Below are 12337 nucleotides of genomic sequence, written 5' to 3'. Positions count from 1 at the left end.
ATACTTTGAGAACTTTGTAACTTAAGTCACCGTAACATGTGATGTGGTGTCAGTGATATGCTTTTGTGTGCGTCCAAGCTGATGGCTGTTCCTGTTATTTTTATAATAAATGTGTTTTTATTTTGTGTGTGTGTAGCTAAAGTGGCCTGTGTGAAATCCAGAGACATGCACTGGGCTCTGGTCGCTCACCGAGATCAGAGGGACATCAACCTGGGGTCTCTGCGCATGCTGGTGATCGCAGACGGATCCAACCCATGTGAGCTTAATTATTTCTCTCTCTCTCTCTCTCTCTGTCTTTTCACACTGCGCTTAACCCCGGGTTATCTTGATTCTAAACCCAGTTTTTAACCCTGGGTAAACGAATGTGTCACACTTTTGAAGCGGTGTTATCCCCGCATCTTACCCGGGGTTATGAAACGTTCGCACCGCTTTTGCAGGGTTAACCCTGCATTGCGGTGCCAAACGTGTGCAGTGTGAAACGAAGCAGGTGTAGAATGATACGACCAGATGCTTAGCAACGGACACCCAATCAAAACTGAACAACGCTTACCTCATTTCATAAGCTGTGCACAGTCACAGAAACTCTTTTGAGGTTTTTTTATTTATTTGAGTAAGTAACATCTTAGGAGGCTTAAAACAGCCAAAAAGAATTTGCGAGGCATCATTTTTTCTCAGATGCAGAACAAGGTATTCGGTTATTTAAAGGGACCACGCACTATTTTTATTAAGTCAATTTGACGCTGCAGTATTTATCCAATCATGACTGTTGACACCGCAAATATGCAAATAAGAATGTTAACCCAGGGATTAGTCATGTACAGTGTGAAACATCAGGTTATGAATACCCAGGGTTATCTCTTAACCCCTATTAAATTATCAGCAGTGTGAAACAGATAACCCAGGGTTCTGTTTACCTGGGGTTTAGAATAACCCGGGGTTAACGATTTCAAGTGTGAAAAGCCCTTCTGTGTACCGTCTGTGTACTGTGCATATTCATTTCGTATTTAAAAACACATACGTCCATATATTTAAGAAAAAAACCATTTTTTAAAATATATAATATCAAGTATTGGTAAATATAAATAAATACATCTAAATATTTCCTAAAGATATATACATGTACATGTATGTGTACGTGTATGCGTTTATAAATACAAAATTACTATGCACAGAACACAGACGTATATTATGTAAACACAAACTTTTATTCTGGATGCGATTAATTGCTATTAACAGCCCTTTAAAGTTTTGTCATGATTGAGTGTATTTACAATATTGCCAAAGCATTATGCATTTAACAAGAAACATGTTATAATACAGTAACAACAATAAGGTGGAATTTAACAGAAGTTTTATTTAAGTATAAAATATAATAAAATAGTGAAATATGGGTAGTTGGCAAATAAACTGTAAATGTGTCCTATGGTGTGACAGCTAAAATAAAAAAAGAAACAATGAAGACAAATCTCTCTAATAATTATAAATATAAAAATGACTAATGTAAAATAAAGATATATTTTTACCATAGGACACATGTACGGTATATTTGTCAACTCCCCATTTACAAATATAAAAATAGACTTCTATAATCATCTGAAATATAAATAAAAACTTACATTTTAAACAGAAGAAAACACACTGTATGTGTAGATAAATGTGCAGATCTTTCTCTCTCTCTCTCTCTCTCTCTCTCTCTCTCTCTCTCTCTCAGGAACCAATTGAGGTTAACACAGCTGTTTACATGCTAAGCAGCCTGGAAAACCATATTATATCATATAAATTTACACAGATATATATATATACAGTATATATCCAGAACTGATGAGTCAGTATAAATGATGCCCAGAAATCATTTCCCTTGTGTTTGCAAAGAAAGGATAGGAAGTCACATACCGCGCGCACACACACACACACACACACACACACACACACACACACACACACACACACACACACACAAAAGGACAAAACGTTCCATCTCCTCCTCTTTCATACAAATGCCAAAAAGATGCCAGTTTGATATAGTAAAGATTAATATATACTATATCTGCCAGCAAGATAATAAATGAAAATATTCAAGAAGTTAAGTACGCTAAATGGGTTATATCATGATTCACTTTTCTCATTTGAGATAATAGTAGACATGCTGTAAGATTCACAGTGCAAAGCTTGTGCACCAAGAGGAACACTTTGGGTAAATTGCAAGAAAACATTTCAAACCCAATGTTCCCATTGTACCCTACAGAGTAATACTTTTAAAAATGCACGACATGGTACGTAAAGTTCCCTCTGTTCCTCCACAGGGTCCATCTCATCATGTGATGCGTTCCTCAATGTCTTCCAGAGCAAAGGTCTGCGGCCGGAAGTCATCTGTCCGTGTGCTAGCTCAGCCGAAGCCCTCACTGTGGCTATCAGGAGGTGGGTGGTGTGCTGACACACTGACCGCTCATTTACCCCGTAAGGTCACCTCATAACCAGACTCGCACTCCTATCCAGAACATTTTGTACTTTCGTTCCTTCTTTCCTGGGGTTGTCAACCCAAAAAATCCGAACAGTTACGGAAATATGCACGCTTCACTCGGTCAGACCGCCTGAATGAAGTCGATGGATCAACTAGAGGGCTCTGGCGAATTCTGCCTATGTGTTCAAGGCAATTTTCCAAAACCATTTACAAGAAAATAATGTTTTTTTAGGCCGTCTCCGTAATTATAGCTCTGACTAGTCCTGACATCTTTGCTTTGTGACCGAATCGAACCCGGTGACAGAATGCAGAGCATATGGTTTTCATTCCACAGGATTGAACTCTGTTTGCAGGTCGTTTTTACAGACCCGCTCTCTCTCTCGTGACGGTTTATGGATGAGAACAGCTTTATGAATCTGAACAAAAAGCGAAGTCTAATAAAAGAGCATTCTGTTAGTCTAGTGTCGTTAATGAAAACATCTCAATCCAGTGAAGTCGGAGGAAAAAGTCGTTCCAAAGCCGAGCAGCGATAAGTTAGGGCTGTTTTTGTCATGAAGGAAATGACATCATATTATTTGTCGCTCGCAGATGTAAAAAACAAACGAGAGTAAGCTCGTTTTTCACTCCCACACACATTTTTAATGGGTTTGGGTTGGTCCATGTGGTCAACAGAATGTTTTTCATTCTGGTAATAATTTTTCTTCACGGATTTAATATATCTCAAGCATTACCTCACTTTCAGAGTTTTAGATGATTGGATATATAGTAGTCCACATATTATAATTACATATGGCGTAAATCTTAAAGGGATAGTTCACCCAAAAATAATTCACTCACCCTCATGTCATTTTAAACCTGTATGACTTTCTTTCTTGTGCAGAACACAAAAGAAGATATTTTAAAGAATGTTGGTAACCAAACAACGTCGACCCTCATTGACTTCCATTGTATGGACACAAAACCACTGAGACGTTTCTCAAAATATCAACTTTTGTGTTGCACAGAACAAAAACAGTCATAAATGGGTTTTGAACATTATGAGGGAGAAAAAATGATGACAGGATTTTTATTTTTGGGTTCCTTTAAGAATGCACAGCTGAGTTTACAATACACTTGGGGGCGGGGCTTAGTGCTGTCCCTCAAAACGAGTTGGACCAAATCAGCTTATTTTTCGGTTTCACACTGCATTAGAGTCACACTGGAAATCTAGATTTAACCGTCATGCCATAACGCTTTTAAAGCCCTTAGTGATATAGCTCTGAGACGGTGTTTTATCTCTTGATTTAGGCCCACTGATGACAGCAACCAGCCACCGGGTCGAGGGGTTCTCTCCATGCAGGGATTGAGCTACGGTGTGATCCGAGTGGATTCGGAGGAGCGCTTGTCTGTACTGACCGTGCAGGATGTGGGCACCGTCATGCCAGGAGGTACGCACGTGTACAAACACGTATACAATAAAAACTGATGGATCTAATGCAAATGTTTTTCCTAATTCTAATCAAAGGACAAAGCAATAAAACATCCATGTGTGTGTTTCTCTGTGTTGACTGCTTCATAAAGTGCGTAATGTGTTTATTGATGTTGTCTCGGTGCAGCTCTCATGTGTGTGGTCAAACCAGAGGGAGTTCCTCAGCTGTGCCGAACAGATGAGATCGGAGAGCTGTGCGTGTGTTCCATCGCCACGGGAATGTCGTATTACGGGCTGTCGGGCATGACAAAAAACACCTTTGAGGTTTGTGTCCTATCAGCCCGAGATCGATTCGGCTGAAGTTAATTGCAATCATTTACCCAGAATTCTCCAGGCCTCTGCTCGGACAGATTATAAAGGTTCAGATCATCAAAGTCCTTGGCGTTGGCTTTTGGGGTAAATTACGCTAAAATTGTTCGGTATCGGTAAATTGTTCGGTATCGGGTATTTTCTAGAAGCCAGTTTATACAGAGTCTGATACAACTAGATGACACAAGTTTAGTAGTATTTAGTAGTATTCACAAACAATTATTTAAAACTATCTTTGTTTTTCTCTTGAAGAAAGTTGATACACCCGAATAAATTGTCTGGTATTGTCAGATTGAAGGAACAGAACTGACTGTTGTTTAATTGTGATAACCAAAATTTAAGTGAAGCTTTTATGGTGCATTCTGAGTTTCCATGGAGCAAATGTTTAGTGCACTAGAATAATTTTGAGCAAGGGACAGTGCTAGAGCAGTTAACAATAAACTATGAAGTGGATTGAAACAAACACCCTCGATTTACAAACAGTACTGTATGGTAGTTAAAAAAACTAGGCCTTTTATTTAGTTTAGTTCTCATTTTTGTTCTTTTGTGTTATGTTAGGTGTTCCCCATGAGCAGCTCTGGAGCTCCGATCAGCGAGCATCCCTTTACTCGGACGGGGCTGCTGGGCTTCATCGGCCCGGGTGGGCTGGTCTTTGTATGCGGAAAGATGGATGGTCTGATGGTGGTGAGTGGGCGGAGACACAATGCGGACGATATCGTTGCCACGGCGCTGGCAGTGGAGCCCATGAAGTTTGTGTACAGGGGCAGGTGAGGATGAAACGCCTTAAAAACAAACAAACATTCTTCTATGTCATGAAGGGGTGGTTGCTATTTATAGCGTGTGAACATGTTTGCTTTGGACACGCAGAGTGTAAATTAAATAGATTTAACACCTGCTGTGGCCGGCGTGAGGAGGTGTGTGTCTGTGTGCTGTATTAACCTTGTTGTTTTGCAGTTGTGTGAGTGAAATGTTCTCGGTACAGTCAGGTGGTTTACTCCGAGCTGTGCACAAGAGTGAGGAATCAGAAGCGTTATAGTAACAATTAAAGGTTAACATTGAGAAGTCTGATTCATTATGCACAAATTGCTTTTAATGAACAGGTTAAAAATGGTCATTGCTCAAGCATACTGAGAAATCTGTAGCCCCACTACAAAATATATATTTTTTATTATAATATTTTCGCAGTGTATTTTTATAGATGTCATGTAGAAATATGCTGTATTTCAATTTTGTTTGCTTTACAAAAAAATATGTATTCGTTTTTTAATAGCTGGAAAATTATACCACTGTGATGACAGCTATAAATTCATAAAACCACTTTTGCTGGAAAAACACTATTCTGTGTGAATCCCCCCAAAAAACCATTCCAAAGTTTCATTTAATCAGCATTTTTAGATGTATTGTGGCCATTCCAGTCCAGTGTCTGTTGAATTTGAACAAAATCAAACCTCAGGAGTGACATGAAGTCATCCGACACCAATGTAAAAGACTGACAGCATGACAAAACGCACAAAAACTGTAATAAAAATCCAGGTTATCGCATAAAAAAACATTTTTTAAACTCTTCCTAAAAACATGTACAAATATTACTGTTGTATTGAATAAAAGTGAATATGAACTTGTTTTCTTAGCAGTGTTTGAGCTCTAAAATATACAGAGAATTTTTACTGTTATTTTGACCTGTTTCTCCAATAAATGCAAATAGAAACAATATTTTTAGTTGAAATTTAGGAGAAATATTGTTAGTAGTTCACAAAATGAAACTGAAATGATCATTTTACCTAAACACATACCTATAAATTAGGGGTGTAACGGTTCACAAAATTCACGGTTCGGTTCGATACGGCATAGTGGTGTCCCGGTTCGGTACGTTTTCGATACAGCAAAAATGAAGAAATGCCAGAAAAATTTCCTTGATTTTTGTTCACATTTTTATTTATTAAAACTAACATCATAAAGTATGTTTTTTTACCCATCTTCTGTGGTGTTTTCTCAGCAGCATATAAAACCAAAAAATGAAATGTAATTTTGTTGTAGACAGACACAAATACAAAGTAAAGAACAATTTTTATATCTGTTTTGACTCCATTTTTAGGTTTTTCCAGAAAGATGAACTGAAGGAATTGTATAATCAAAATAAAATATAAAACTTTTAAGTCTAACATTTGTGTTTTTTACTTGGCCAGTCATGTAACTACAGAGGCCGTCCGTTGTCAGAGCAACCGCTTGTGCCTCGGCCAATTGATTCTCTATTTGGACTTTTGTTTTTTGTACAAAGCAGGAATTACGTTGTTGCTGAAATGGCCTCGTGAAGGAATAGTGTAGCGGGGCTCAATTACATGAAGCATGTTTTTAAAACCCGCGTTTTCTACTACAGAGTACTGTCTCATATCCGCGGCTATAGATGTACCAATCGCCGCAGTGATTTGTTTTGCTTTGTTCGAATCGGTTGGAAATGCCTGCATAAATGCTGCGGGGATAGTTTGTAGCGTGCGTGTTTCTCCTTGTTTTCGTCGATTGCCAGCTATTGACACACTGGGGTGATGTCGGCGTAAATGAGTTGACATGTTTGAAGTATTCCCGCTAATGTAGCTTATTGTCGTGTAGCAGATGCGACATACCGTAGTGTTTTTATCCACCACTCTCTTGCCACCCCCCTCATAATTTACAGGGAAACCAAAGTGGTCCCAAAAACCAGACCTGTTGATTTTTGGAGGATCTTCTATTTCTGGTCTGGTAATCGCATTCACGTTACTAGCCATATTGCTACGCGCTAATATGCCTGACTGGAGTAACGGTTAAGTGTAATTGTGTTTTTCTTTGTGGGTGCGTGGGCGTGGCAGACAGCACGTTGCCTTCTACGCCGTTTGGGTTGCCTTGTTGAGAGAAGTCGCTCTGAGAATATCATAGTTCACACAATTTAAGCAATTTTATTTTATTTTAGGATTAGTCAAACGAACCGTTCGGTTTGTAATGCGTTCCGAACCGAAAGCCTCGTACCGAACGATTCAATACGAATACGCGTATCGTTACACCCCTACTATAAATAGTAAATTCAGAAAAACTGAACTGTAACTTTTTCGCAGCTGTAAATGTTTCCCACGTAACATCAAAAGTTGATTTTAAAAGAAATGTCTATTCTTCAGGATAGCGGTATTTTCCGTCACAGTCCTGCACGACGAGAGAATTGTGGTGGTGGCCGAGCAGAGGCCGGACTCCACAGAGGAAGACAGCTTCCAGTGGATGAGTCGTGTTTTACAGGTATGTGTTCTTTTGACACGATCCCTTACTGGGGATTTGTCCTTTTGACACGCTCCCTTAAAGATTGACTTTTCCACCTAGTCTAATGGGAGTCACCTTGATTGCTGTGGAACCCCAGTCAAAATTCAAAAAGTACAGATTATGCTCCTGCTGACCTGCGTACTTTCTGCCAGCAGTTTCTAAGGGTACTTATAATAACAAGGTGCACTCGGGCACAAAAGCTGGCCTTTACTGTCACACACCCAAACGGTTCCGTTCCAGTCCTTTGTTGCAGGTCATTAATCTTGCAAATACGGTATTTTTCCCCACCGCTTCCTGAATTCCTGTTTGGTAATTCGGTTCCCCCCGAGGCACCGGTAAAGGTCACCGCCCGCATCGGATCTCGACTGGAAGCTTCTTCTCGGCTCCTTGCAGATGCTCTGAAGTCTATTTTTAACCTCACCTGACAACCCAATACTTTTCGTTCTGCAGGCGATAGACAGCATCCACAATGTGGGGGTGTTTTGCTTGGCTCTGGTGCCCGCTAACACCCTTCCCAAGACGCCTCTAGGAGGAATCCACTTGTCGGAGACCAAGCAGCTGTTTTTGGAAGGCTCCCTGCACCCCTGTAATGTTCTAATGTGCCCTCACACCTGCGTCACCAACCTGCCCAAACCCCGACAGAAACAGCCAGGTCTGTCTGCCGCAAGGTCACCTCTGATGTCAGACAGAATAAGAGCTGTCAGAAATGCTGTGTGTGTGCTGTACTCGGTTTGTTTTGTTTGTGTAAGTGATGTTCTTTCTGGTGCTCCCGCAGAGATCGGTCCTGCCTCTGTGATGGTGGGGAACCTGGTGTCTGGGAAGAGGATCGCCCAAGCCAGCGGCAGAGATCTGGGCCAAATCGAAGACAATGATCAGGCAAGGAAGGTGTGTGTGTGTAGTACCACAGGGCCTCGATTTTCATCCACCCACCCATCCATCAATCCATCCACAACCTCGCTTCCATCTGTTCCCAACCTTTAGCAAATGGAGTCCAATCCAGTCAGGATAGGCGCAAAAAGTGCAGTTTTCCTGTTTGGCTTTATATCCAGATTTTGCTCTGGTTACTCTTATGTTTCGGATAATTGAAGGATAAGCTGCCTTTTGGTATTTTATTGAAAATATGGCACCAGAATTTTGTATTATTTATATTTAAAAATCTATGTTTTTGTTTCTTTTACAATAGGATTATTTATTACATATTTGTGACAAACGAGTCACGCAAAAGTTTTTTTTATTGAAAATGTGGCACCAAAATTTGGCACTATTTTAGTGCTGTCGATTCTAAAAGAAATGTTTGTGTTTATATAATATGTGTGTGTGCCGTGTATATTTTTATGTGTATATGTGTGTGTATATTTACATATTGTATAAACAAACATTTAATTTGGAATCGATTAATCACGATTAATCAATTTGACAGCTCTATCGTTATTTTTGTTTAAAATATATATTTTGTTTCTTTTACAATAGGACTATTTTTTAATGCTTACTTGTCCTACATTTAGCAACAAGATCAAGTCTCTGCATCTTTGCATCATTTTCAAAAGCATGAAAACTCATATTTATGTTTACTAGCGTCACATCAGAGAAGGTCATGTTATAATTTTACAATTTCACTTAAACATGTAATTGCAGTTCCCCTGGCGACCACCTTATTATCTCCTTTAGCACTTGGAGAGTGTTCATTTTCGTTCTGTGTGGTGCACAGCAGTCGCCCTAAGTGGACTTGTGTCAAAGAATTGACCTCTGACAGCTTGTCAAACCTCTTGCCCTCAGCCAGGGCTATTTTTGACCCAACCCTGAGCATTCTGGGAAAACCGAGCTTTACAAATTACAATTGTATGACACAAAACTACAATACAACATGATACAATTACAATTGTGTGATTTTGTGGAAAACTTCAAGTGCTCCATCAGAGTAATTATTGCACACTGGGCTCTGTTCGGGAGGGCTTTTATTTCTTTTGCGCTATTAGCGTCGAGTTGATTTCTTTGGTTTTGCTGCGCTGTCACTCAACCACCAACACAAATACAATCCATTACTCTGCTCTGTCATGCTGAAAGATGGCGGCCATTATTCCATCAGACGTCCATTGTGCACGGCACCGTAACTTTAACGCGCACTCAGACTCATCAGCACAGCTGCTGACCTCACACACACCCATGCACAAACGTGCACGCACACATATGCTCATGCACATTTGAACAAACATGTGCACAGACCCCTAAATGCACACACACATCATCAGCCCCCGTTCTTTAGTGCTTCAACAGCTGCTGGCTGCCTCCCACATTCTCTTTCTCTCATTCCCTCACACCCTAGCTTGCATGGGTATGTGCGGTCTGACACCAACAAATGTTACCTCCGCCATCTGCGCCACTCAAAGAATCATAGCCACGCATGTTTTCCATTTTTACGCCCCGAAGCTTTTTTCTGTTACTTCCATCCATTCATACCCATGAAAATCAGGCCCGTTGAGTGAATGGAAACAGTTTTGTTTCATACTTATCAGGGAGGATTGTGATCCGTGTGCAAGATGAGGTAATGCGACTGCATTCACTTCCTGCCCTCGTGCAATACCAATACTGCCTGCTAATGACTTTAACAGATCCAGCTAATTGTGTGAAAAACGCGGTGTTTGATAAGTGTTTTTGAGCATCGTGATACTTTTATGAAATTGCCAAAGCAACAGATGAGAAATTCAATCTGTTCAAACATCCACGCTACAATGATAAATGTTTGTTTTCAGTTGTTTGCGTGCTAGTTTTTTGATAAACAATACACAATTCTTTCTCCAATTCTGGGAATTCCTGTTCACAAAAATCCAGACATTAGAAAATGAAAATGTTGTGGTTATTGTAATACAACTAATACAAAAAATTCTGTCATTATTTACTCACCCTCGAGTAGTTCCAAATTTCTTTGTTCTGATGAACACAGAGAAAAATGTTTGGACGAAGGCTTGTAACCAAACGGTTCTCGGCCACCATTGACTCCCATAGTGAGAAAAATGACAACGGTAGTCAAAAGTGCCCCAGAACGGTTTGCTTTCCTACGTTCTTCAAAATATCTTCTTTGTGTTCGACAGAACAAAGAAATGCATAGAAATGTAGATTCCTTACACACAGAAATTTGAGATGCATTGAGAATACTATCAGGGTTTAATTCCTAAACAATGATGATTCTGTGATCTGGTGCACTTTGGGAATACCATGTATAATCTCCATGCGTGTCTCTCTTGGTTTTGGCAATCTTCTTTCTCTTCACCTGTAGTTCCTCTTCCTGTCTGAAGTGCTGCAGTGGAGAGCTCAGACCACACCAGATCATGTGCTCTTCACCCTCCTCAGCTCCAGGGTATGATGTCACCGCCCCTTTAGTTCTGCTGCATTGCATTCAGGGTTACAAAGGTGTCAGCTAAAAGTTACACTAAAAGTTGATTTTCAAGTGCGCACGGAAAGCTTGGCAGCAAGCGCCTTCATTTCTGCACTATTCCCCCCCTCCAGGGAGCAGGAAGTGATGTGCAAGTGATGCTTTTTTAATGTACCATAAATGCGCCCATATGTAATGGCACCCAGTATAGAGAAGGTGTGATGTCTCATCTTGAACAGAGGGCAACCCATATGAACTGTATATATATTGATGATCATGTGAGTATAGGCGTGTGTATGTTTTGCCTAAATTGTGGGGAGCATCCAACAGTCGCGATGAAGAAATATGCCTAATAATAAATACATTGAAATATAAACCACAACAAGAACAATTATGTGTGTGTATAGGGAACGGTCCTGAGCTCACTGACCTGTCTTCAGCTTCATAAGCGGGCGGAGAAGATAGCGGCCATGTTGATGGAGCGAGGCCACCTGCAGGACGGAGACCATGTTGCACTGGTGTATCCACCTGGTAAGATACATTCGCCTCTCACTAAAAACTGATATATAAGGATCAGTCCTAAGTTTTGTTTGAAACGGAATCAGGAAAATATTTTTTAAAATGTACCGTCTGTGTCGCAGGTATAGATCTGATCGCTGCCTTTTACGGATGCCTGTATGCCGGCTGCGTACCGATCACAGTGCGACCACCACACCCCCAAAACATCGCCACCACCCTGCCCACTGTGAAAATGATTGTGGAGGTAGGTGTTCGTCCAAGACGCTCTATCATGCGACTATGGAAATGTTGCTCAAACGCACACGGTTGTGTTTAGGTGAGCCGGTCGGCCTGCATGATGACCACGCAGTTCATATCCAAACTCTTGAAGTCGAAGGAGGCGTTAGCCGCAGTGGACATCAGGACGTGGCCACCCGTTTTGGACACAGGTGAGTGAGTCAAAAGTCGGGGGGTAGTTTGCGTCTGTTAAAAATAAACAGTCATTTAACTTCAAACTCTTTTTTAAAAAGATGATCTGCCAAAGAAGAAGCCCCCGCAACTGTACAAACCCTCCAATCCTGACACACTGGCTTACCTGGACTTCAGCGTCTCCACAACCGGGATGCTAGCAGGAGTAAAGGTGAGTATTTATTTACACGCTTAGCTACATCCTGTTTAACTTGCACCGCACAAAAAAAGAAATAAGATCTTCTTAGGGAATGGGTGGTGAGATGTTGGATCAGGTGTACGCTGAAGAACTTGAGATTATTTTCTGTTATTGTTGAGGATGAAAGAAGGGTTTTGACCAGGTAGCTGCCATTATGTCATACAGCTGAAGCCATGAGCGTTCACAGAGACCATAAAGCATTGTGTAGCTCTTCTGTCCTTGGACAAAGAAATGATCTATTCATCCCCGCGGTCTCTTTCATTAGATTGCATAGACATGGCA

General features: G+C 40.6%; 1 protein-coding gene across 9 annotated transcripts in view; it reads left to right on the top strand.

The window, feature by feature from the left end:
• Window positions 1-12337, top strand: part of dip2ca (disco-interacting protein 2 homolog Ca) — a 100161-nt gene that overhangs the window by 75019 nt on the left and 12805 nt on the right. For 5 of the 9 annotated variants that reach the window (XM_057323151.1, XM_057323147.1, XM_057323149.1 and 2 more), the window contains 13 exons: window positions 137-256; window positions 2304-2418; window positions 3749-3888; window positions 4057-4193; window positions 4797-5005; window positions 7385-7499; window positions 7971-8172; window positions 8296-8405; window positions 10795-10875; window positions 11298-11421; window positions 11532-11653; window positions 11726-11837; window positions 11919-12028. In XM_057323151.1, coding sequence (XP_057179134.1) covers window positions 137-256; window positions 2304-2418; window positions 3749-3888; window positions 4057-4193; window positions 4797-5005; window positions 7385-7499; window positions 7971-8172; window positions 8296-8405; window positions 10795-10875; window positions 11298-11421; window positions 11532-11653; window positions 11726-11837; window positions 11919-12028 — 1697 coding nt within the window. The remainder of the gene's footprint in view (window positions 1-136; window positions 257-2303; window positions 2419-3748; window positions 3889-4056; window positions 4194-4796; window positions 5006-7384; window positions 7500-7970; window positions 8173-8295; window positions 8406-10794; window positions 10876-11297; window positions 11422-11531; window positions 11654-11725; window positions 11838-11918; window positions 12029-12337) is intronic. The other 4 variants (XM_057323153.1, XM_057323150.1, XM_057323148.1 and 1 more) reach the window with 1 other exon arrangement.

This window comes from Triplophysa rosa, linkage group LG23 (genome assembly GCF_024868665.1).
Source record: "Triplophysa rosa linkage group LG23, Trosa_1v2, whole genome shotgun sequence".
NCBI lineage: Eukaryota > Metazoa > Chordata > Actinopteri > Cypriniformes > Nemacheilidae > Triplophysa > Triplophysa rosa.
The sequence above is the reverse complement of the archived record's forward strand: the minus strand, read 5'-3'. Positions and strand labels throughout refer to the sequence as shown.